The following is a 23,251-nucleotide window of genomic DNA, read 5'->3' as shown; positions in this document are numbered from 1 at the left end:
CAGTAGTCTCATCACCTACAACAGTTACAACAATGGTAGCATCATCTACACCAGTTACAACAATGGTAGCATCATCTACACCAGTTGCAACAGTAGTCTCATCACCTACACCACTTACAACAATGGTAGCATTATCTACACCAGTTGCAACAGTAGTCTCATCACCTACACCAGTTACAACAATGGTAACATCATCTACACCAGTTACAACAATGGTAGCATCATCTACACCAGTTGCAACAATGGTAGCATCATCTGTACCAGCTACTATAGTGGTAGCATCATCTACACCAGTTACAACAATGGTAGAATCATCTACACCAGTTACAACAATGGTAGCCTCATCTACACCAGTTACAACAATGGTAGCATCATCTACACCAGTTACAACAGTAGTCTCATCACCTACACCAGTTACAACAGTAGTCTCATCGCCTACACCGGTTACAACAATGGTACCATTATCTACACCAGTTGCAACAGTAGTCTCATCACCTACAACAGTTACAACAATGGTAGCATCATCTACACCAGTTACAACAATGGTAGCATCATCTACACCAGTTGCAACAGTAGTCTCATCACCTACACCACTTACAACAATGGTAGCATTATCTACACCAGTTGCAACAGTAGTCTCATCACCTACACCAGTTACAACAATGGTAACATCATCTACACCAGTTACAACAATGGTAGCATCATCTACACCAGTTGCAACAATGGTAGCATCATCTGTACCAGCTACTATAGTGGTAGCATCATCTACACCAGTTACAACAATGGTAGAATCATCTACACCAGTTACAACAATGGTAGCCTCATCTACACCAGTTACAACAATGGTAGCATCATCTACACCAGTTACAACAATGGTAGCCTCATCTACACCAGCTGCAACAATGGTAGCATCATCTACACCAATTACAACAATGGTCACATCATCTTCACCAGTTATAACTACGGTGTCCTCCACCACAGATGTTTCTACTAGTATTACTTCACCTTCACCAACTCCCATTGGTATGTAATCATATTATGTCAACATGTTTAGAAGAAATTACATTTGTGTTACCCATTTACTGTATGGAATAGTTATAACAAACCCATGAGATTTGCTTACAAAGTGACAGCAGGTTTGATCTGCTCACATATAATACTATGAATCATATGATTATGTATAAACAGCATGTTTTATTCTTATTATAAGTGTTGTCAGTATCTTGTTTAAAAAAAATGACATTGTGTGCAAAATTATGCAATGCCTACTGATCCTACTTTTGTTTCATTTGACACTGGTGATATTTTTAATAGTAGAAATTATATATATATAATGTTAAGTACCATGCACTATGTCAGTTTCTTCAAATTAGCTTAGCTAATGGGATGGCATTGTTAGTATTATAAGACTTCTAGGAGTCCTTAAATTACTGTAAGTCTCTATATTAACATAAAATTCTACTGTAATTAACAAAGTACTCCTGTGTAGAAACACTGCATTGTTCTAGCAGAGTATATACAATAATCATTCATGCTTATTAATGAACTGATCAATATTAATTCTTCACTAACAGGTCCCTTAAGATTTCTGGAATTTGGTGAAAATAGGAGATATATTACAAATCGTGGTGGTCCAGATGCAGCTTCAGAACCAATTTCATTGCCTTTAGGATTTCCTTTTGGCTCAGAGGTTCACACTTTAGCATTTGTAAGTTTGTAAATTAGCATTGATACTTGTCTATTTCATGAGAATGAGATACTGTACATAAGTATAATACAATAGTTAAAAGATAAAATCTCATTTTCCTAGAGGATGAATAGTATTGCTTACCAATGGAGCAAGTAGCCAAATTTAGAAATGTTGTTACAAGAAAAACACCAGTACAACACTTACACCTACAACAACATGCACAGTCACACTATACTATAGCAGTGATTTAATATGAATGTCAAGAAGATCTGTGTTGACGTTTGGTCCAGCTATCAGACTAACCAATCCCAGCAGTATACAGTTAAGAGCCAACTTTTTAATAACCTTTAGCTCCATTGTTCCATCTCAAAGTAATCATCATCACATGTCAAATCATTGCACACAATCCCATGGGACACCTTTCCGCCAACTCCAGAAAAAGACAAATCATACCTGAAAACTTTGTATAATCATCCATCTCCAGCATCTCTGTAGCAGTAACAGTAATACTTAGTAGTAGTAGCCTTCAGTGAAGTTGTTTTTGCCACTTTACAGAAAGCAGCCATTTTGGGAGCAGTTAATGTTCTTAGAAATATTAATTTATGTATGATGTAGCTGAGGATGTTAGGTTGTTGTGACATTATTATTGTCTGTACATGGTACACATGGGATTTCATTAAATACATAGTATATACTTCAATAGATACTTTTTCTGAGCACTTCCAATACAATACGCATAGGATGTACTAGAACAATCTAGATTTTCCATCAATAGATCTATGAAAGTATATTCTGGTGCAGTAAACTAGAATTTCTATTTATAAGGTAGACATTAAGTGAGAAGAGCAGCTGACAGCAGAGGTAAAAGGCTTGTGCAAACAAGAGTGGAGGTCCCTGGTTTAAACCCTGAACAAATATATTTTTGACATTTTTCATGCACTTTTTGTACTTCTTGGTGACTATTCATCTCGATTGTGCTTGTTCAACATGTTTGGTTTTTGCTTTATATCTACCTTTAGCTGATACTCTCAGTATACTTTCAAATCACGAAAGTTCCATGCTATAATGGCTAGCCTAACTACATTCTTAAGTTGTTTCCATCAGTAGTTTACCCTGCAGGTGTGAGAAAAATTGCAAAATCATTTGTAACTTTGTTCCATTTCTACCATCTGTACACAAATCGGAAGATACATGGACATGTGCTATAATATGCTCTTTACACCCACCAAAATTGAAAACAATCCAATAGGCCTTATGGAAATTTTTGTCAGACAGTGTTGTGCAAATAAAATTAACAGTGGAAGAAGAAAGAAAAAAACAAAGAAAGTAAGACAAACTTTGAAGGTGCATATCTCAATAACAACGGCTATTTCCATTTCCCATTACTGAGGCACAATATCACTTTCTTGGTTCTTCACTGTGCCAAATGCATTGGTTTTCCTTGGCTGCAGCATGACACACTATTGTTTGTCCTGATCTGCAGGTATAGGTGACCTTCCTTGTTTCACTACTTTTTGTTTCTATCCCTAATCAAACTTACAGTCCAAATTTCACTGGCAGGTGTTAAAATATCATAATTTTTTTTTAGTGGTGAATATGATGACTACCGTTTTGTTATTCTTTTCATATACATTTAGGTTGGGACTAATGGAATAATCTCATTTGGTCAGCCATTTTTATTCTGGATTCCTGAACCTTTTCCCGGTGGCACAACCAGTAGGATAAGAAATATCCATGTGGTTGCCCCTTATTGGACTGATAATGACATTCGTAGAGAAGGTAATGTATCTTATGAAGTGTTTCAACTACAAGCTACGGGTGCATATGGAGACCAGTTACTAGATGATGTCAGTAGCTATATAACAGAATGCAACACGTCTTCAGATTTTGCAGGAACTTTTATGATATTGGCAGAGTGGGAAGGTGTTCACCCTTATCCTCATGGTGCTAGCAGTGCCTCAGATGATGATCCTTTCCTTGCACAGGTATATATATGCACTATTTTAGACATAGCAAATGACTGAATATTTATAAATATATAACATTCTTAACTTGTGTCACAAATGTAATTTTTGTAACTTCGTAGGCCAACACTTACCAGGCAGTAGTGATTACTAACTTGGAAGAATCCTATGCACTTTTTATATATGAATGCAATTTGATTGAGTGGGCTGGTAGATTTACATTTCCTACAATTGGATTCAACTCGCCTTCTTCTGCTACATTTATCAATCATCCCTTTACTGGACAAAGCAATGCCAATGAAGTAGCATGTAGAGATAACAATCTACTGTATCAAATGAGTGTTTTTCAAGGTGTTATAGAAGAACAAAGACGGATGTGTGTGCAGTGGTATCTTTCAGATATAGCACGTTTTAGTCAATCTATAGATTTTCTGGACAGTATCACAACATCTTGTCCTTGCAGTATATCCCAAGCTTTCTTTGACCGTAGATTCTTTGTGAGCTTTTTTGAGTTTCAAGTCAGATTTAACACATTGTGCTTTCTTTTAAGGTTTTCTCGTGGTAATGATAGGGAGTGTTGTTACACTTTGGAATCATCTATGTTTGGATCATTGATTACTGATCCTATGGATGGAGGCTCTCTATTACTGTTTGATGAACGTACAATTGAATCATATGAAGAGAACAATTTTAATCCAAAGTCATATTGTTGCTCTGACTTTGTTGGATTATGTAACTTGTATTCTGAACGACGGCCATCAAATGATTGTGCCAGATACAGACCACCAAGAATAAGTGAGTGACTATACTTGAATGTAATTAAAGTACTCATATATACTTTTGAAAGGGTGGTTTTGGGGTGATCCCCACTTTACTACTCTTGATGATTTCACATACACCTTCAATGGAATTGGTGAATATGTACTATTGAGAACTATGGGAGAGGTCAATGTAGAGTTTCAGGGTAGAACTGCCTTAGTACCTAGTTCCAATGCCACTGTGTTTTCTGCTTTTGCTATACAACATGAAGACATTACAGTTCAGGTACACCATAAATTGTGTTCTAATGATGTGATACTTGTAATAACTGCATGATACATATTTAAAATTTAGCATATACAAAGTATTACTGTAATTATATAAAGTTTAGCTGATTTTTGTACGGTAAGAACTAAATCTGATACATGAAACTACAGTTCTCATATTATAGTCAAATAAATATACATTGTATAGTATGCTTAAGTTTTTAGGCAAACTGCTAAGTATTATTTTATAGAACTTTTGAAAAAGTATACCCTATTTTCCATAATGTACAGTATAAGTATGAAGTGTGCTGCTAGACCAACAACTGTATTTTATTGATATTCAAAGCCTTATAAAATACAGTTGAAGTAAGACCGGCATCAATAGTGTTTTGTCAGCAACCCCCAGGACAGTTAAGTGTTGCCAACATAAGACTGGAGCTCAGTAATCAGCATGCAGAAAGTCAACAGAAGTTTAACAAAGATTACACAATTACACTACTAAAAGGCTTGTTGTTAGGGATGTGCTGATTTTACTGACATTGTTTTTTGACAAATAGACCAGTCAAAATATTATGTAGTACAAAATTGACACAGTATACATTTGGTGCACTACTTCAAAGATATCACATAATTATACCTTTCCTGTTTTTCCCACTTAGTTGGGTATTACAAGTGGAGAATTTGATATGCTAATAAATGGAAGTGATGTCTCAACTCAATTGTCTATGACTGGGTCTAACATATCTGAATCTACTTATTTCCTTGAGAGAAGTGCAAACAATTCTGTGTTAGTGCAGTTTCCTTCAGGATTTGGGCTTACTGCAAATTATTCAAATGGAATACTCAGTTTTATCCTAAGTTTACCTCCGACATTTAACAGCACAGCGCAAGGATTGCTGGGAACATTTAATGGCAACATTTCTGATGATCTGATCTTCCGAAATGGAACTTTGTTATCAGTTAACTCAACTGATACACAAAAACATGTGTTTGGACAATCATGTATGGCAAGTATAATGGTTAATATTCATGCAATAATTGCACTAAACTTTTTCAGGGCAAATCACTGAAGATGAAAGCATTTTCACATATGCTCCTGGTGAAAGTGTATCCACTTTTTCAGATCCTGACCATGTACCACCATTTTTAGATGAAATTAGATCCAGTCTGGAAGGAAACAGCAGTCTTGTTGAAATCTGTGGGAATAATCCACAATGTTTGTTTGATGTAGAACAAACTGGTGATGCAAATGTTGGCATGGATACTCTGCAATTTGAAGAAGAAGCAATGGATCAAGTTGCAACATTAGGTACTAAAAAGATACTATGTAGCTAGTATAATCATTATGTCACCTTCCACAGACACCTTTCCACCCAATATAACTGCTCCAGCAGTGTTTATGGCCACAGTTGGCATCAACTCCACATACTCATTTCTGGTTACTGATAGTATAAGTGTTAGTATCATGGTCAATGGGCAATTTGAATTACCTTCAAATGTGCAACTCACTAATCTGTCAAATGAAGATTATGTACTTACATGGATCCCATTAAATGTGTCTGAAGAGTTAAACTTAACAATTGTGGCTGTAGGATCAAGAAATGTGTCATCAGTATTCAACCCTCGTGTGCAGTTGTGTGGTTGTGTGAACAATGGAAGTTGTACTGAAGCTGGTGTTTTAAACCTTCAACTGCCTTTTATTGCACTGAACTGTGAATGTCCCCCAGGTAAACATGACTTATTTATACAGTACTATATCTGCATTATTTAATTATGTCTGTGTGTGTGTAGCTTATGAAGGAGACTTTTGTGAAAATGATGCTGATGGTTGTGCTGTAACATCTTGCCTTGAAGGACAGATATGCACTGACAACCCTGCACCAATGTCTGGTGCAGAATGCACTTGCCCTGATGGATACATCACCATTGACTCCAAATGTGATGGTATGTAAATTGTGTAGGCTGAAGGGGTGGGTAGCTGTTTCAATACTGTGTGAATGTGAATGTTAAGTTCTTCATAGTAATCCCAGTGGTATTTTGATCAGGGATCAGTGATTCATACTCAGCAGTGGAGGCTCTTAATAGTGTTACATGTGGTGACTGTCCTATTATAATATTTGGCTGACTTCTCTATTAGAGTATCCCAATCTTGTGTAAATTTTTCTTGTTTTTGTTGTTGTTGAGGAGGGGTGCATGTGATTCCTGTGCCCCCTTCACCTGGATCAGAAGGCATGAATAATTTCTATGATGTCTGCTCTACATAAAAAATTTCAGTCTTGAAACACTTTTAGCTTTTTGGGGGCTGCAGACCCAGATCCCTGCTTCCTGGTGCACCACCTCCTAGATCTACTCCTGGATCTTTAGCTCTGTAAACACTGTAAAATGTCATCTACATACATACGTGCAGTACTTTTTACTGCTGTCTTCTTGATTTTTTTGGCTGCTTTTTGGCCTTTATTCACATCATCTCTTGATTTGTTTGTCCTGTAGTAATGTCTTGGAAGCTGTCATAGCAGTGGATGAGTCCTATGAGTTGGGATAGTTTTTGTGAGGATGCAGCATTGTATTTTGCTTGACCATAAGCCATGTGTGGATTTTATGAAGCAATCAATTATGCTTATATTATACTTACCTGTCATTTTTCTTCACCATTCTACTTTTAAATATTTATTATCACCTCTAGAGTATGTTTGTACCATGGCATCAAATCTCCTCTTATATAAATGACAGTAGAGATCAGATAGTATTAGCACACACACATACTGTACATGATATCGCTTGCTCTAATTGTGGTTTGCATTCCATTTGTGCAAGCCAAAGCCAATGGTGAATCATAGTTCCTCAGATTCCTCAAACAGCATTTTTCTTCAACTACAACCAAGTCAGTATTGCGTTAATTCTAAAACCAGATGACCAGTTACCGTAATTAGCTTTTTTTTCATTGTAAAATAATTTTCATATGCAAAATTTGTACAAAAATTTCTTGCACAAAAATTTTTATGCAAGATCAAACTACTCTAATAGAGCAGTCATCCGTGTAAATCATACGAAAATATTTTTACATGAAAATTTTTTGCACGAAAATTAAGCAAATTACGATAAGTGCTATCCCTTATTAATTAGAGTTAATTAAGCAACCGTGTATAAAATTTTCTGCCTGCCTGCCAGCCTGCCAACCCACCCACCCACCTGCTTGCTTACCTGCCTGTCTTCACAAGTGCATACGTAACAGGTGAATTTTGGCATACCACAGTATGTACATACAATATATGCATCATGGACTTACCTTTGTCCTTCTTTGTGTCCCATTTCTTCTCACTGACAATAGAAGGTGTTGATTTGCCATAGTGCATGATGGCTTCCCTATTATTTTTTGCAACAGAAATCGTCTGTATTTTCCATCGTGTCTGGATTGATCACAGAGATACTTATTGTCATGTTTTTCTTTTATAATGCTGTGTAACAGGCTGAAAATAGCTGAAACCGTCGCATAATAGTTACTTCTTTTTTTCAGTAATTGATATCTAATCCAAAACAACCAAGCTGTAAAAAAAGAGTGCAGCGTTCAAAAAGGCTATGGTGAAAAAGATGTGACATCCAAGGTGGCGGCCAAGAGATGGCTGTGATGGTAGGTTAATGGTAAAAATTTTAATAACGACAATTCAGGTGAATTTTGGTGCCGCTTGGTCTTGGCACAAAATTCACCTGAATTGTCATTATTAAAATTTTTACCATTAACCTACCATCACAGCCATTTCTTGGCCGCCACCTTGGATTTCACATCTTTTTCACCATAGCCTTTTTGAACGCTGCACTCTTTTTTTACAGCTTGGCTGTTTTGGATTAGATTTCACTTCTTTTTGCACTTGTATACCGCCGGCTTTGGGACTTTTTAAACTTATCTACAGGAAGAAGAAAAGATGAAGCAGATGTTAAATACTTTAAATATTTCTGATTTTATCAGTAGAATTAGTGTACAATTTATATATATAATTCGTATATTTATTACAAAATTATCTACATGGTTGTTTCTTTGTAACTGAACACTCTACAAGGTGACTTCTTCTAGTTGATGTCTCTACAGGATCACTAGTTTGTAGCTGAACTCTCTATATGGTGGTTTTTTTGTAAATGAACTCTCTACAAGGTGACTTCTTCTAGCTGATCTCTGTACAGGGTGAATTTTTTGTAGCTAAACTCTCTACAAGATCAATTCTTCTAGCTGATCTCTCTACAGGGTGATTTGTTTGTAGCTGAACTCTCTACATGATACATATAGTTTCTTTGTAGCTGAACTCTCTTCAAGGTAACTTCTTCAAGCTGATGTCTCTACAGGATCACTAGTTTGTAGCTGAACTCTCTACATGGTGGTTTCTTTGTAAATGAACTCTCTACAAGGTGACTTCTCCTAGCTGATCTTTCTACAGGGTAATTTGTTTGTAGCTGAACTCTCTATAAGATAACTTCTTCTAGCTGATCTCTCTACAGGGTGAATTGTTTGTAGCTAAACTCTCTACAAGATCAATTCTTCTGGCTGATCTCTCTACAGGGTGATTTGTTTGTAGCTGAACTCTCTACAGGTGATTTGTTTGCAGCTGAAACTCTCTACATGATACATGTAGTTTCTTTGTAGCTGAACTCTCTACAAGGTAACTTCTTCTAGCTGATCTCTCTACAGGGTGACTTGTTTGTAGCTGATCTGTCTACAGGGTGACTTGTTTGTAGCTGAACTCTCTACATGGTGGTTTCTTTGTGGCTGAACTCTCTACAAGGTGATTTCTTCTAGCTGAACTACCTCTTTCCATAGTCGAACTCACTACAAGGTATCTTCTACTAGCTGATCTATCTACAGAGTGAAATGTTTGTTACTGAACTCTCTACAGGGTGATTTGTTTGTAGTTGATCTCTATTCTCTATACAGGTTACTTATTTCTAGTTGATCTCTTGAATTCTCTTCAGGGTGACTGCTCTATTAGGATGACTACTCTATTAGAGTATCTCGATCTCGCACTTGCTACACCAAGTTGGATTTCGTGTTATAACTCCGTGGCTTTAAGTCTGACTCTACTGCACCTTTGAAGAGCCTTTCTAAGATGATTATTCCATTTGTGCAGCAATTTTCAAAGCATTACCCCAAGCAGTTTTTCTGGTAGGTGTGACAAGTAGTCGTTTTTTTTATTAGCTAATCTCGATTACGTAATTGTTACATACTGTGTTGGTTTTTTCGTTGTATCTTCCTGGTTTTTACGTCGATGTATTTCAAACCACAAAAGGTTTGAGGTTCAATAGTTAACCTATTCACCCACCGATTTTCAGCTTCTTCCCATAAGCGGTTTACAGGGGCGGATCCAGGGGAAGTTCCAAGGGTTCCATGGAACCCCCTTTTGAAAGAGCCTCTCTTACTCGAGATACTCTAATAGAGCAGTCAAATCGATATACTCTAATAGAGCAGTCACAGTAGTCTTTTGAGGAGCAGTGTAGCAAGTTATGTATCTAGATATAGATAAGGAAATATAGTTGGTAAGGGTATCTATGGTGAGGGGCAGCTGTTGTCAGCAGGTGATGACCTTTTTTTTTTTTTTTTTTTTTTTTTTCTTTCTTTTTTTTTGGTCTTCAACTTACAGCTAGGCTGAAGTTGCAATTCCAAAATGGAACCCCCCCTTTTTAATAGTCTGGATCTGCCCCTGGTTTACACTGTAGGCGTGACAACATATTGGTGTTATTTTTCGTGAAAAATCGCGTATACCTCTTTGCCTGTTTATCGTATTCCAGCCAAAGTTGGTACCGAGATGCGCCTTTATAGTTATACCCCCTTCTGTGTACCAAATTTCAAAGCAATCGGATATAGCGTTCACGTAGTTTGTGTAAGTGTGTGAAAAGAGGAAAAAAATAAGAAGAAAAAATGAAGAAATTAAGCCAATTTTTGAAGTCACATATCTCGGGAACGCTTGAAGCTATTTCGCTCAAATTTGGCATGTGGAGTACTGCAGTTGGAGGAAGTGTCCCATAAGTATATTGACAGGAAGAACGAAAATGCAATTTTTGCGCCTCCGTAGCTCTGTGCTACCTTGATGAAGCAAGACGATTTTTGCTGTGGTGTTGCGCGCTGGCTTCTTGGGCCGCACGACAACCGTGTGTCTTGATTTCACATGAAAATATTAAGTCTGACACCATTCTTTTGGTGCATTATGTGCTGGTTCATCAATCATAATTATTATATTACAAAAAAGGTAAACAAACAAGAAATCTATACCCATGATTGCAGTAGCTTAAATGTTCACTTGTACATCTTCAAGTGTAGTTGAACTCCCTTAATTGACATTTTCACTACCATAAATCAGGAACAAAAAAATTTGGCATAGGAAATTTTCGTCTATTAAAATTTTGACACAACATATTTTCATCACTGGCATAATTGGCAAAAATTTTAGACAGAATAATTACACGTTAATATTAGTGTGTGCAAATTTTTCATAGTTAAATAATTCATGGTTTTAATTTTCATCAATACAGCTAGTGACGAAAAATTTTTGACAAATATTTCCTGATTTACGGTACCTTTATTTCTATGATTTCTAATTAAATTTAGAATTCCTAATTTTTCTGTACTTGTGTATTTCATTGCTCAGTGCTTATATAGTTTGAAGATTATTATTCCATACATCATGTACATGTACACAGACATTGATGAGTGTATGGAAGACATTGACAATTGTACACAACTACAAGAGTGTGTAAACACAGCTGGTAGTTTCACTTGTTCCTGCATAGCTGGTTATCAGTTCTCTTCAACATCTTCATTACTCTGTGAAGGTAACTACTGTTTGTCCACTGGTAAAGACGTAGGTGTTAAAGGTTGTGTACTTGTGTTCTACAGATATAAATGAATGTGCTGTGCAAAGTGATAACTGCCAACAAGATTGTATCAATACCATTGGATCATTTAGTTGTAGCTGTAGAACAGGATTTGTATTGGATCCTGATAATATTACTTGTAATAGTACGTAATATTATTTCAAATAAAATATTTTTAGTGTGTGATATGTTACAGTTACAGATGTATGCTCAACAAACCATAACTGTAGTCAGTTGTGTAGTGCTGCTAGTGGAATGGAAATTTGTAGCTGTCAGCGAGGATTTCTCTTAGATAATGATGATGTATCATGCATTGGTAATAACTGTGTTATAATTCTCCACATATTGATGCTATTAATTTTGTACAGATGTTGATGAGTGCGATATTGATGGAGCCTGCAGTCAAAACTGTACTAACACTGTTGGCAGTTTTATATGCTCCTGTAATAGTGGTTATGCATTGGACAGTGATGACAGGACTTGCAATGGTAAATTGTGATCCTAATTAGTAACTGAATACGTTGCAGCTTATTGGCCTCTAATCTACTATTAGCGTATGTTTTCACTTCAGTGTTGTCTTTTGTTTAGATATCAATGAATGCTTAACCCTCCCATGTACACAGAATATGTTGTGTAATAACATTGATGGTAGCTTTGAATGTCTGTGTCCTCCTGGTACAGTAATGAGGAACAATGAATGTTCAGGTAAGCTACAATAGTTTAAATCATACCATGATAGAACTCATACAGGCATGAAACCAATGTACATAATTTTTAGTGGTACAGTGCAGACACAACAAATTTCACCAACTTTGATAAAATTAATACTTCACTTTAGTACAGGAATTGGTTTCAAGGATCAGATACATATTGAAATGTTTTGTATAGCTGGTCTTATAATGTTTGCAACAATAAATATATAAACTATCACCTAGTAGGCTCCGGCCAACATTTTACCTATAATGCTTTTGAGTGTTGCTAAAAAATTAAGCCTATTATGCTCAAAATTATGCTAGATTATGCTCTAAAACTGACTGTTTTATTAGAGTATATCACCCTTTCCTGACTGCTGTATTAGAGTAAGTGACTGCTCTATTAGAGTATCTCAATCTTATTTCTGCAAAGTGTGAACAAAGAAACAGTTTAATAAGCTATATTAGCTACGTGTTTTTAAATATTCACTAATAATATTATTGGCAGTGAATATTTGTAGGGTTGGCAATGAAAAAATCAGCCTCTATAGTTTTCCCTCCAACTATGGGTGATCAATCCTACATCAAAACCGTAGGGTAATAATATAGTGATTCTCCTTGCTGTTTCCGTAGCGTGCATTTTAATTTTCTGCATTTTTTCAGGTTTTTAAATAAAAATGGGCAGCAGCATCAGCAGTGCTATTTAGTGTGCTTCAATGTTTCTATGAATGGTACATCACATAGTAGTTATTATACTATTGAAATCAGATGTGTATTCTTGGGGAAATGGATACTGCAAGCTTCTATATTATAGCGTGAGCGAGAGCATCAGCTTGCGTTGGCACATGAACACTATAAAGCTCCACTTAATAAGGTGCTTGGGAATTTTTAAACCAACCTTGGACTTCGTCACATGAGTTTCAGTGGGTTGGTTTTTTATTGCAGACCCATCAAAGCGTGGTTTTAGCAATAATTGAAGTATAGCAAATCACCTTTTAAGCAAGTGTATTTTGTAGAGTACCTCACCCAATAACCCCAAAAAGCACTGGACAGCATTCTAGATGTTCCTGCCCATTTTTATGAATATGAGTCAAAATCAGTCAAAAATTACGACATGGCTATATCCCAAACAGAAGGCATTTGGTCTCTACCGAACCCACCATTTAAAACTAGACCATTGGTAGGCTCCATCCCTTGAGTTACAAGTTAATCTACTGGGGGTCATTTTTTTCATTGCCAACCCTAATATTTGCTTTCTTTCAGGTACACGTATTTCCCATTTTAATTAAGTTTTCAAATATCATCCCTATTATGTTGGCATTATGCTTGATGCTTTTGGTCACCTATTATGCTTTAAATTATGCCAGCATAATTGGCCGGTGCCTATCACCTAGGCTATGTTAAGCAGGTTTATGTAACTAAACATTTTAGTGAGCTTAGTTTTATAAATAAATAATATAATAAAATGCTATCAATGTAAGCTTTGTTGCAATGCATACAACAGCATACAGTACACAATTTTACTACATTTTGTTGTATAGTTAAATGTACATAATTTTGTACTTTTTGTGTACTAACCTGCCTATCTCATTTTCAGCTGTGAATTGCAGTGAGGGCATGGTATATCAACAGTGTGGTCCAGCATGTCCTAAAACATGTAATGATGATGATAATGTTGACTGTCCTAGTGGATGTGTTGATGGATGTTTCTGTCCAACTGGAATGGTATTGTCAAATGGACAGTGTATAAATGAGAGTGATTGTGAAGGTACAGCAAAATTAATACTGATTTTTCTTTGATTGTTGTGTTGTAATAAGTATCAGAAGTGTAATGTTATCATCACCTGAAGTGTAAATTTATTTTACAATTCAGGTGATGGTCCTCCTTGTTCAGTGGTGGATCTAGGATTTTTAAAAGGGGGTTTCTGAAAGTTAGTATAGCTGAATAAGGCATCTGATAACATTTCTCCAAAAAGTTCTGTGATCTGAGATTGGATTTTAGGCCACATTTAGTCAGCTATTATAATAAATCCAATGCTTTAAACTGTAAATACAAAAGCTAGCTATAGGGAAAAGATGGTGACTATAAACTGTAGCTTTGATTGCTCTATTAGAATAGTTACTTGACTGCTCTATTAAAGTATCTCAATCATTTTTAATGCAGTAGGAGATGAAAAGTGAAATGTTGCTGAGGGTATAATAGCTATAAATGATGTCAGTTAAGTGCAGCTGCATGCATGCTACTGAAATGCAGTGGTATATAGCCGTTTGATATGACAAATTGTCAGTACAACAATGTTTATGCATTTAGACTGCAACAGAGCTAAATTTAAAAGGGGGTTTCTGTCAAAACCCCACAAACCCATCCAGATCCGCCACTATTGTTTACACTGCATTTATATTGTAATGATTCCTACTATCTTTTAAAATTCATGAATTTTCCAACTTGAATTTCCCTACCAGTATTTAAAACAGTAATGATTTTGTACACTTTACAATTGGATCTACGTACCTGCCAAATAACTAATAAAAAGTTACGGCATATCGTAAAATATTGTTGCAATTTTTAATTTTATAGATATCATAAACAATGAAATATAACACCTTATAACAATGAAGAAAAAGTTCAAAATTATGCAGTATGGTAGTAGGTATCAGGACGTATAGACTCTTGCCCAAGAATATCACCCAAAAACCAGCCTCAGTTTTCCTTCATAATAGCTTGGCAGTTTGGTTAGCCCATATTAATGTCTTCAGAGTGATCTCAACTCTTCCAACAAATTTAAAATATATATATATATTGAAATGAATTTTCTACTAATTAACTAACTGACAGATAGACTGACTGACTGACTGACTGACTGACTGACTGACTGACTGACTGACTGACTGACTGACTGACTGACTGACTGACTGACTGACTGACTGACTGACTGACTGACTGACTGACTGACTGACTGACTGACGACCGACCAACCAACTAGCTGATCAACTGACTGACTAACCAACTGACTGACTAACTGACTGACTGACTGACTGACTGACTGACTGACTGACTGACTGACTGACTGACTGACTGACTGACTGACTGACTGATCAACCGACCGACCGACTGATGCCTCCAGCCAAGTACAACCTGACTATGGTTTGATTGCCTTACTGTTCAATATCACTTTGACCTGCGACATGTATTTTTGCCAACTGCAGTTACGATGCATGAATTCTGGACCTACCTCTGTCCCCCTCGACTACTGCGTAGGTGTTGATTGGTGGTAACCCATGGAATGACTTCAGTGCTTGTAGTGTGACTAGACTGATTGCAGAAGTGCTTCTACTGTTCTTTGTTTGTAATGCTGGAACATAGCTGGAACTGAAGCAAAATAGCTATATTCTTTTGGACTGTCTCAATCTCAAATGGATGTTCATGCTAATTATGCTCTATAAAATGTCTGAATAATTTTTTCCATGCAATCATTAATCCTGAAGTTATTCATGCATCCATATTATGCATGTGTTAATCTAAGTACTACACCGTACTTGTTATGCTGAAAGATGTCTACTCTTGTTCTATATAGCTGGAAATTTTTAAGGGATAAAATTGTCACATAATCAGGGCCGCCCACAGGGGAGGGCAACTGGGGAATTTTGCCCTGGGCCCCAGCCTGAAAGGGGCCCCAGCGTGAAAGGGGCCCCAGGAGGCTCCATCAAGGACCCCTTGAATACCCGTTTAAAGATCGATATATACTCTAATAGAGCAGTCAGATCTAGATACTCTAATAGAACAGTCACAGTATTTGTCAGAGGAGCAGTGTAGCAAGCTTATAAATAAAGAGATATGGTTGGTGAGGAGTAGCTATTGTCATTGTCAGCATGCAATGACCTTTTTTTTTTCTTTCTTTCTTTCTTTCTTTCTTTCTTTTTTTTTGGTCTTCAACTTACAGCTTGGGTGAAGTTGTGATTCAGAATGGAAACCTCCTTGTCCTGGGGCCCCACTTTAACTCTTTGCCCTGGGCCCCTTAATTTCTCTGGGCGGTCCTGCACATAATCTCACATTCTGATTCACTAAATTATTGAAACAATGAATGATATACATGTGACCTGTGATTACACTGTATTGTAGTGGAGCTGTCATCCCTCATGAAGCTCACAGTAGTTTTGTACTCCACTATACAGTAAACCATGAATTGTTCAATAGCCACATTATATTGTATAAAATTTTTTTGTGTAAGTTACATTGTGTGTATTTTGCCTTTAAATGATTTATTCAATCAACACTCTACCTCTGATCAATGATTATTTACAGGTCCTACTGGTAAGCGGCATATTTTGTGTGCACTATATGTTATTGATTTTATTCTTATACTTTTATTCATTGCTGGCAGTTAATGTGCTGCTGTACTCTTACCTTGTATGTTAAAAATTGGTCTAAACTCAGATGATAAACATTAGAATTATAAATACATGTTAAAGTTATTTTGCTAGACTAAAATATACTGGATGTGATCCACATTTCCCTATGGATATGTGGTACTGTTATGTTCTCCTTATCAGGGTTATGTAGTCAAACAACACAGAACTTAGAAGCTATAGGTGACCATTTAATTCTGCAAAATATACGAGTCAAATAGAAATGTAGAAAGTGAAGATCAAGCAGAAATTTTGAAATATCAGTTTTAGGTGTAGTAATAAGCATGGAAACTATTGTAACACTCTGAGTACTAAAGTTCCTTACATTGCTCTCACTGTACACTGTAGCTCTGTTAAAAGATGACACACATAAATAATTAATTAGTAGAGTTTATACTGCATGCTATGTACTTACACAGGAGTTGGAATGGATCCTCATTTTGCTGTGCCGCTCTCCAATGGTCACAACTTGTGCTACAGCTTGCAAGGAATTGCTCATTTTGTGTTCAATTTAATCTCAGATCCCCTCATCAACATAAATGCCTATTTTATTCCTCCACAAGTTGAAAGTAATTTGAAAGAGTATTCGACATTCTTAGGAGATGTTGGAATTATGATTAAGCCACCTAAATGTCTGAAGAGTAATAAGTGTTCTAAGAAGGACATCATTAAAATAAAAATTTCTGCCGAGGATAACACTGTGCTATTGGGTGCTAGCAAAACAGCAGTCATTGACAAAGTTGTTCATGTTGTGGTAGCAAATAACACAACCACAGTACAATTGGGGCGGAGGTTTAAAAAGAAAGAGCAGCATTACCTAATAATCGAAGTCAAAGAATCACAGTTGGCCTTTAAGTTTCAGTTTATGAATGGGCATCTTGACATGATCATTTTGGATCTCACTGGAATAAATGACACAGCCCATGGGATTATGGGTAAGTGATGAATCTTGTATTATTGTTATTGTATTAAACTCTATTTTATAGGTCAGTTTTTGCACAGAGATGTAGCAATTGATTTAGACCACCAATACTTGAAGATTAACAACAGGGTGATGAAATTTGAAAAGTTACCAGGGTGGGATTTTCTGAATCACAATGATCCATGTTTGCATGTGAAGTCAGAACATGGTTACCAAGCTGAGGGAATCATTGAGGGAATGTACACTGATTACCTTGTGGATTCCCTGTTCTCCACCAAGTTTCAGTACCACCAATTTTCTGGTTAACATGGACCTGACTGTCAACACAGTTTGTTATACTGTAATATTCTATTGTATTGTAAGACACTTTGTATATGCACTGTATAGCTATATTGTTTGTATTGTTAAATATGGAGGAATGCAAGTTAATGATTGTGTCTAATCACGTGTTCAGCAATAAGCAAATGTTGGTTAGCACATACATTAAAAGTGACAAAGAAAGTGACAAAGAAGACATGATAAATAGCTACAAGTTACTGTAGTTTAGTACTGCAGTTGTGCAACATGCACAACGCAGAAGGTATGGTACATACGTAATACCAGTAAGGCTTTTAAGAGACTAATATATAGTTATATTAATGTTCATGCTGGTACCACCCATTAGTGCCACAAAGCACATTTGCAGTGCTTATAGGCAACTGCCAAACAATATCTATGATAGCTAGTATTATGAAGTAGTACGTATACAACATTTTGCATTGTCTAATAGTAGGAGTATATTGTGGTCTGATTATAAAACTATAACTTAGATATCTATCCCTTCCTTTCCACACAGCCTATGTTTATGTTGAGTTTTGAGCTCAACGTGTACAGTCAATACCACATAAGCCATTAATATAAAACTACAATTTAAAAATCACCTGGAGAATGCATGAATGCATAGGTCCCCAGGAACTCAGTAACAGGAGATGGCAATACAGCCCTAGCTATAGACCCCTAGCACCCATGCGAGTTTATTTAGCATATACTGTATATGTAGGCATGAGGCTATTATGCTCCAAAAATTGAGCATTATGCTTTTGAGCAGTGCTCAAAAAATCACCTATTATGCTTTTCAGAATTGCCCATTATTATGCCACCACAATTGGCTAATAATGCCAGTAGGGACCCGCCGATTATGCTGGCATAATAATGAGCATAATAGGTGCCTGAAAGCATTGAGCATAATGCTAGCACAATAGGTAGAACACTTGCGCATTACCATAAATTCTTGTTTATCAAAATACGTATCACAGAAAAAGACCGATATACTCTAATAGAACAGTCAGAATAATTAGACAGCTGACTGTTCTATTAGAGTATATCGATCTTTTGTGTGACATGCATTTTGACAAGCAAGGATTTAGAGTCTGTACTTTAGCAACTTATTATTTTCCCATAAAGTGCTAGGAAAACATGGGAACTGAGGTATAAATTTCGAGCATAATTGAGCATAATAGGTAAATATTGAGCATTAATTTGAGGCAAAATTTTGAGCAGTGCAGCATAGCATAATAGGTAAAATAATGAGCATAATCGGCGGGTCCCTAAATGCCAGTTTATTGCTGTATCAGACTATTTTCATTGATGTTTAAGCTTCAAATAGTCTTGAATTCTTTAGATGGTTGCTGAATTAGAGTATTTGACTTTAATATGACTGCTTTATTAGAGTAAATTATATTCAGTGACTGTTCTATTAGAGACTCTGACTGCTCTATTAGAGTATCTCGATCTTTTTTTAACGGAATTGTGCATTCTGCAGATTTTCTTACTGTTAAAGCTTTATAATCACCTCAAAATGCTAGCATAATTCCTGATTTTCACACATACCTATTATGCCCTAAATTATGCTGGCATAATCGCCGCATCTCTATGTATATGTATATACAGTTGTATGTGTATAATTATAGTAAAATGTTATATCAAGACACACGGTAGTGTGTCGTGCGGCCCAAGAAGCCGGCGCGTAACACCCGTGAGTATATTGACAGGAAGAAAGAAAACGCAATTTTCGCACCTCCGTAGCTCTGTGCTTCCTTTATGAAACAAGACGACTTTTGCTGTGGACATGCCCCCCAACTGCAGCACTCCACATTCCAAATTTGAGCGAAATCGCTTCAAGCGTTCCCGAGATATGCGACTTCAAAAATTGGCTCAGTTTCTTCGTTTTTTCTTTTTTCTTCTTATTTTTCTTTTTCTTGTCGCACACTTATAAAAACTGCTATAAAACGCGAACGCCATATCCGATTTCCTTGAAATTTGACACACGGAAAGGGGATATAAAGGCGCATCTCGGTACCAACTTGGGCTGGAATACAATAAACAGACAAAGAGTTATGCGCGATTATTCACGAAAAATAACACCAATATGTTGTCACGCCTACAGGGTAAACCGCGTATGGGAAGAAGCTGAAAATCGGTGGGTGAATAGGTTAACTATTGAACCTCAAACCTTTTGTGGTTTGAAAGAAATCGAGCTAAAAACCAGGAAGATACAACGAAAAAACCAACAGTGTGTAACAATTACGCAATCGAGATTAGCTAATAAAAAAACGACTGCTTGCCACGCCTACCAGATAAACCGCTTGGGGTAATGCTTTGAAAATCGTGGTACAGATGGAGTAATCATCTTAGAAAGGCTCATCAATGGTGTAGAAGAATCAGACTTAAAGCCACGGAGTTATAACACGAAATCCAACTTGGTGCAGCAAGTGCGAGATCGAGATACTCTAATAGAGCAGTCATCCTAATAGAGCAGTCACCCTGAAGAGAATTCAAGAGATCAGCTAGAAACAAGAAACCTGTATAGATATCAGCTACACACAAGTCACCCTGTAGAGAGATCAGCTAGAAGAAGTTACCTTGTAGGGAGTTCATGCAACTATGGAAAGAGATAGTTCAGCTAGAAGAAATCACCTTGTAGAGTTCAGCTACAAAGAAACCACCATGTAGAGAGTTCAGCTACAAACAAATCGCCCTCTGGAGAGATCAATAGAAGAAGTTACCTTGTAGAGAGTTCAGCTACAAAGAAACCATCATGTAGAGAGTTCAGCTACAAACAAATCTCCCTGTAGAGAGATCAGCTAGAAGAAGTTACCTTGTATATAGAGAGTTCAGCTTCAACAAATCACCCTGTAGAAAGATCAGCTAGAAGAAGTCACCTTGTAGAGAGTTCAGTTACAAAGAAACCACCATGTAGAGAGCTCAGCTACAAACTAGTGACCTTGTAGAGACATCAGCTAGAAGAAGTTACCTTGTAGAGAGTTCAGCTACAAAGAAACCATTCTTTAAAGAGCTCAGCTGCAAAAAAAATCACCTGTACAGAATTCAGCTACAAACAAATTACCCTGTAGAAAGATGAGCTAGAAAAAGTTACCTTGTAGAGAGTTCAGTTACAAAGAAACCACCTTGTAGAGAATTCAGCTACAAACTAGTGACCCTGTAAAGACATCAGCTAGAAGAAGTTACCTTGAGAGAGTTCAGCTACAAAGAAACCATTATTTAAAGAGCTCAGCTACAAACAAATCAATTATACAGAATTCAGCTACAAACAAATCACCATGTAGAGAGATCAGCTAGAAGAAGTTATCTTGTAGAGAGTTCAGCTACAAAGAAACCATCATTTAGAAAGTTCAGCTTCAAACAAATCACCTGTAGAGAGTTCAGCTACAAACAAATCTCCCTGTAGAGAGATCAGCTAGAAGAAGTTACCTTGTAGAGAGTGAAGCTACAAACAAATCACCCTATTGAAAGATCAGCTAGAAGAAGTCACCTTGTAGAAAGTTCAGTTACAAAGAAACCACCATGTAGAGAGTTCAGCTACAAACTAGCCACCTTGTAGAGACATCAGCTAGAAAAGTTACCTTGTAGAGAGTTCAGCTACAAAGAAACTATTCTGTAAAGAGCTCAGCTGCAAACAAATCACCTGTACAGAATTCAGCTACAAACAAATCACCCTGTAGAGAGATCAGCTAGAAGAAATTACTTTGTAGAGAGTTCAGCTACAAAGAAACCACCTTGTAGAGAGTTCAGCTGCAAAGAAATCACCCTGTAGAAAATACAGCCACAAACAAATTGCTCTGTAGAAAGATCAGTTAGAAGAAGTTACCTTATAGAGAGTTCAGCTACAATGAAACCACCCTGTAGAGAGATCAGCTAGAAGAAGTTACCTTGTAGGTAGTTCAGCTACAAACAAATCTCCCTGTAGAGAGATCAGCTAGAAGAAATTACCTTGTAGAGAGTTCAGCTACAAAGAAACCATCATGTGGAGAGTTCAGCTGCAAAGAAATCACCACTGCCCAAATTTCAAGGCAATAGCTCTTTCCAATCTGAAGTTATCAATTGTCAAAGTTGGCAAATTGGATGTGTGTGGAAGGCCCCTTTTCGCAAATCCGGTCACATATGTATTATATATATAATTTGTACATTTACTGATAAAATATTTAAAGTACATCTACTTCATCTTTTCTTCTTCCTGTAGTAAAGAAAAAAAAACATAGGTTAAAAAAGTCCCAAAGCTGGCCATAGGCCGGCTTTTGGGGTATACAAATACAAAAAGAAATGAAATCTAATCCAAAACAGCCAAGCTGTAAAAAAAGTGTGCGGCCCTCAGAAAGGCTATGGTGAAAAAAGATGTGAAATCCAAGGTGGCGGCCAAGAAATGGCTGTGATGGTAGGTTAATGGTAAAAATTTTAATAACGACAATTCAGGTGAATTTTTGTGCCGCTTCACAAAATTTACCTGAATTGTCATTATTAAAATTTTTACCATTAACCTACCATCACAGCCATTTCTTGGCCGCCACCTTGGATTTCACATCTTTTTTCACCATAGCCTTTCTGAGGGCCGCACACTTTTTTTACAGCTTGGCTGTTTTGGATGAGATTATTATTATACAGGAATTAAGAAAGGCAAAGCCTGTAAATCCTGATCCTATGTTACAATAAATCTATGCTAAACATAATGTCATTGTTCAAGTTGTCAAACAACTTCTTGAATTCATCAGTTGATTGAGCCTCCACAATACTACTAGGAAGGGAGTTCCAGTTGTTCACTACACGGTGAGAAAAATAATTCTGTCGAACCTCTCTAAAAGCAAATTGCTTGAACAGTTTGCAAGAGTGCCCTCTAATTGCTGTCCATGCTCTTGTAAAAAAAGTAGTTTCATTCACATTTAGATGTCCATTTAATATGTTGTAGGTCATGATCATGTCCCCACGAAGTCTCCAATACTTTAAAGTTGGTAATTTGAGGCATTTTAGACGCTCTTCATATTAAGGTAGATGTTTGATAGATGGTACCAGCCTTGTTGCATATCTTTGGACCTTTTCAATTGCATCTTCGTCTACTTTGTAATTAGGACCCCATACGATGTTGCCATACTATACTCACAAGTATATAAAGCTTATAAGGAATAGTTCTTTCTTATCTGTTTATAAGTTGAGACACTCTAGGGATCTCTAGCGGAGCAGTCAAATAATTTAACAGAACAATCATACACTGATGGACTACTCTAATAAAAAGGCAGGATAAATTTAACAGTTACAAATTTCAATTAAAATGAGTAACTGGCTGATGCTAATGACAATATTGGTGGCATAATTTAGTGGCTGTATTTACGACAGACAGCCTTTCAGACACCACTTCTTTTCCATAA

General features: G+C 36.6%; 2 protein-coding genes across 2 annotated transcripts; both read left to right on the top strand.

Annotated features, from left to right (window-relative positions):
* Positions 1 to 662: 662 nt before the first annotated feature.
* Positions 663 to 14,155, top strand: LOC136241667 (mucin-like protein). Its single transcript, XM_066032921.1, has 16 exons — positions 663 to 1,023; positions 1,575 to 1,708; positions 3,328 to 3,675; positions 3,777 to 4,449; positions 4,502 to 4,698; positions 5,339 to 5,681; positions 5,737 to 5,988; positions 6,041 to 6,406; positions 6,471 to 6,623; positions 11,361 to 11,492; positions 11,557 to 11,679; positions 11,731 to 11,850; positions 11,903 to 12,022; positions 12,123 to 12,239; positions 13,824 to 13,994; positions 14,100 to 14,155. Exons 1-16 carry the CDS (start codon positions 663 to 665, stop codon positions 14,153 to 14,155), a joined length of 3,666 nt encoding a protein of 1,221 aa, XP_065888993.1.
* A 2,243-nt stretch (positions 14,156 to 16,398) lies between these two features.
* LOC136257555 (inter-alpha-trypsin inhibitor heavy chain H2-like) lies at positions 16,399 to 18,036 on the top strand. The gene is made up of 3 exons (XM_066050785.1): positions 16,399 to 16,538; positions 17,053 to 17,568; positions 17,620 to 18,036. Exons 2-3 carry the CDS (start codon positions 17,061 to 17,063, stop codon positions 17,859 to 17,861), a joined length of 750 nt encoding a protein of 249 aa, XP_065906857.1. The 5' UTR covers positions 16,399 to 16,538; positions 17,053 to 17,060; the 3' UTR covers positions 17,862 to 18,036.
* Positions 18,037 to 23,251: the final 5,215 nt, after the last annotated feature.

The sequence above is a fragment of the Dysidea avara genome, chromosome 1, assembly GCF_963678975.1.
Source record: "Dysidea avara chromosome 1, odDysAvar1.4, whole genome shotgun sequence".
Taxonomy (NCBI): Eukaryota; Metazoa; Porifera; class Demospongiae; order Dictyoceratida; family Dysideidae; genus Dysidea; species Dysidea avara.
This window is presented reverse-complemented; position numbering and strand designations above follow the sequence as displayed.

Bases quoted from the DNA above. Each gene is read 5' to 3' on its own strand.
- LOC136241667 (XM_066032921.1), top strand. From the start codon at position 663: ATGGTAACATCATCTACACCAGTTACAACAATGGTAGCATCATCTACA. The intron at 4,450-4,501 runs GTGAGTGACTAT...TACTTTTGAAAG, and splicing joins ATACAGACCACCAAGAATAA to GGTGGTTTTGGGGTGATCCC. The intron at 5,989-6,040 runs GTACTAAAAAGA...CACCTTCCACAG, and splicing joins GGATCAAGTTGCAACATTAG to ACACCTTTCCACCCAATATA.
- LOC136257555 (XM_066050785.1), top strand. From the start codon at position 17,061: ATGGATCCTCATTTTGCTGTGCCGCTCTCCAATGGTCACAACTTGTGC. The intron at 17,569-17,619 runs GTAAGTGATGAA...TCTATTTTATAG, and splicing joins CACAGCCCATGGGATTATGG to GTCAGTTTTTGCACAGAGAT.